This window comes from Aphidius gifuensis, linkage group LG3 (genome assembly GCF_014905175.1).
Source record: "Aphidius gifuensis isolate YNYX2018 linkage group LG3, ASM1490517v1, whole genome shotgun sequence".
NCBI classification, from domain to species: domain Eukaryota; kingdom Metazoa; phylum Arthropoda; class Insecta; order Hymenoptera; family Braconidae; genus Aphidius; species Aphidius gifuensis.
The window spans coordinates 27,193,281-27,195,239 of record NC_057790.1 but is presented as its reverse complement, the minus strand read 5'-3'; the positions used below and the strand labels follow the sequence as shown (position 1 = coordinate 27,195,239).

Sequence of the window (1,959 nt, the reverse complement as noted above, 5' to 3'; positions counted from 1 at the left end):
GGTTGGTTCAAAAAGTTAAAGAATAAACAATATATAGCTCTTTCCAAAATTACTTTTTTTTTTTTTTATATAAAAAGTGATACTTGAATTTAACTTTTATTTTTTTCCAAAGAATGTCGTCATTATTATCAAATTCAAATATAACAAAGGTATGCAAAATAAAAAAATAAAATTAATCAAATTAGCCAAGCTTCCGTCTACGTGAATTTCAACAATTTAATAATGAAAAAAAAAATAAATATATAATTTTCCAAGTATTATTAAAAATAACAACAAACATTTTTATTTTTTTATTTATAAATTTTTTTTTTTATTATAATTATTTCAATCATTTATTTACATACAAAATATATTTACAAATATAAAATATAAATATTACAAAATATTCACAGTCTTTTTGAGAGATAGAAAAAAAATCTAAATTGCATATATTATTATGAATTGACAATGTTGTCAACAGTGTGCTTAGTACATGTATTAGTTCTAACAATTGGATAAGTTTTAAGTGAAGTTACAAAAGGATCCAACAATATACGTTTATTGGTGTCTTGAAAATTATCATCAAAACTATCAAGTGATCGTTTTCTCGATGTTAAATCACAAATATCTTGTGTCTGATTTTGATAATGAAAGATATTTTGTAATTTTTGATAATCATTGTCCAAAGAGACAGGTGATGATCTTAGCTCTTGTTTAACATTATTATTTGTCAATGCGTCTTCACAATCATTGTCATCAATATCATCACGTTCATCAGTATTATCATCAATAAAACTATCTTGTTTTTGTAGCAATTCTTGTTGATCATTACTGCAGTGTCTTGATTCTTCAGTGCAATCATCCTTTTTCTTTCCACAAGTACGTAAACAACAACATTTTGAGCTTTGTCCAGATGGTACATCTTCTTTCTTGTATTTAACACGACGATTTTGAAACCATATTTTAACTTGTTTTTCAGATAATCGAAGATTCGTTGCTATTTCAATTCTACGTAATCTTGACAAGTACATATTTGATGAAAATTCACGTTCAAGTTCTAATAATTGAGTACTTGTAAATGCTGTTCTAATTCGTTTTGAACTATTACTCATGGAATTTGGTGATTTTGATGATGGTGGTAGTGATAGTGCTGATGATGGTGGTGGTGTTGGTGTACTATTACGTGATGTTGATTCATTTGCCGTTGAAATATCTATTTGAAAAACATAAATAAAAAAATAATCATTAGATAAACAATTAAATAAATAAATAAATTTTCTTTTTTTTGTTATATAACATTTTAAAAAAACATTTGGTATTGAATTCTTACCTGACAAACGACTAGCAGAAGTATTTAATGGTGATGGTGGACTGTGATGCCCAGACAGCGGAAGTCCCATCACAGTTGGTGGGCTAAGTGTCACTGGAACTGGCAATGTTGGTGGTCTTGGTACTGGTCTAACTGGCTGATATCCCAATCCAAGATTGAAAAAATTAAACATATAATTTGGCAATTGATTTCCATATCCATATGGAAGTGGATATGTTGGTGGTGAATTATTTCCAATAATGGAATCCATGAGAAAACTTCTCGACATCTTTTTTCTTTTTTTTTATCAAAAATTTATACGTTAATTTCACTGTATATATAGTTTATTTTTTTCTCCGTCGTTTTCTTCACAATTTTTTTTTTATTTCACAATTTTATATGTACACTGTAATCCAACTTGGTGATTTTAGCTATGTTGTTGCTTTAACTGATTGAATTTTAAATGATTTTTTAAAAACTTTATATTAAGTAGTTAAAAAGTTTTAATGTCACTTTATTTAGGGACCTTGAGACCCTTCTCGTACGGTGTTTAACCGAGTTCTGCAATCGATGGGGTCCAGTTGGGGATATATATAACACCAGCAAACTCCACCCAGGGGTTGGTTACCAATTTTAAATAAGGGGTCTTTTTTGTCCCCGTGCCCCGCCCT

At 28.4% G+C, this 1,959-nt stretch overlaps 1 protein-coding gene across 1 annotated transcript; it reads right to left on the bottom strand.

Moving 5' to 3' along the window:
* Positions 1–434: 434 nt before the first annotated feature.
* Positions 435–1,577, bottom strand: LOC122853435 (GS homeobox 1-like). The gene is made up of 2 exons (XM_044153912.1): positions 1,310–1,577; positions 435–1,192 (listed from the first exon to the last, which is right to left on the bottom strand). The coding sequence occupies exons 1-2, from the start codon at positions 1,575–1,577 to the stop codon at positions 435–437; spliced, it is 1,026 nt and encodes a 341-aa protein (XP_044009847.1).
* Between the last annotated feature and the right edge of the window lie 382 nt (positions 1,578–1,959).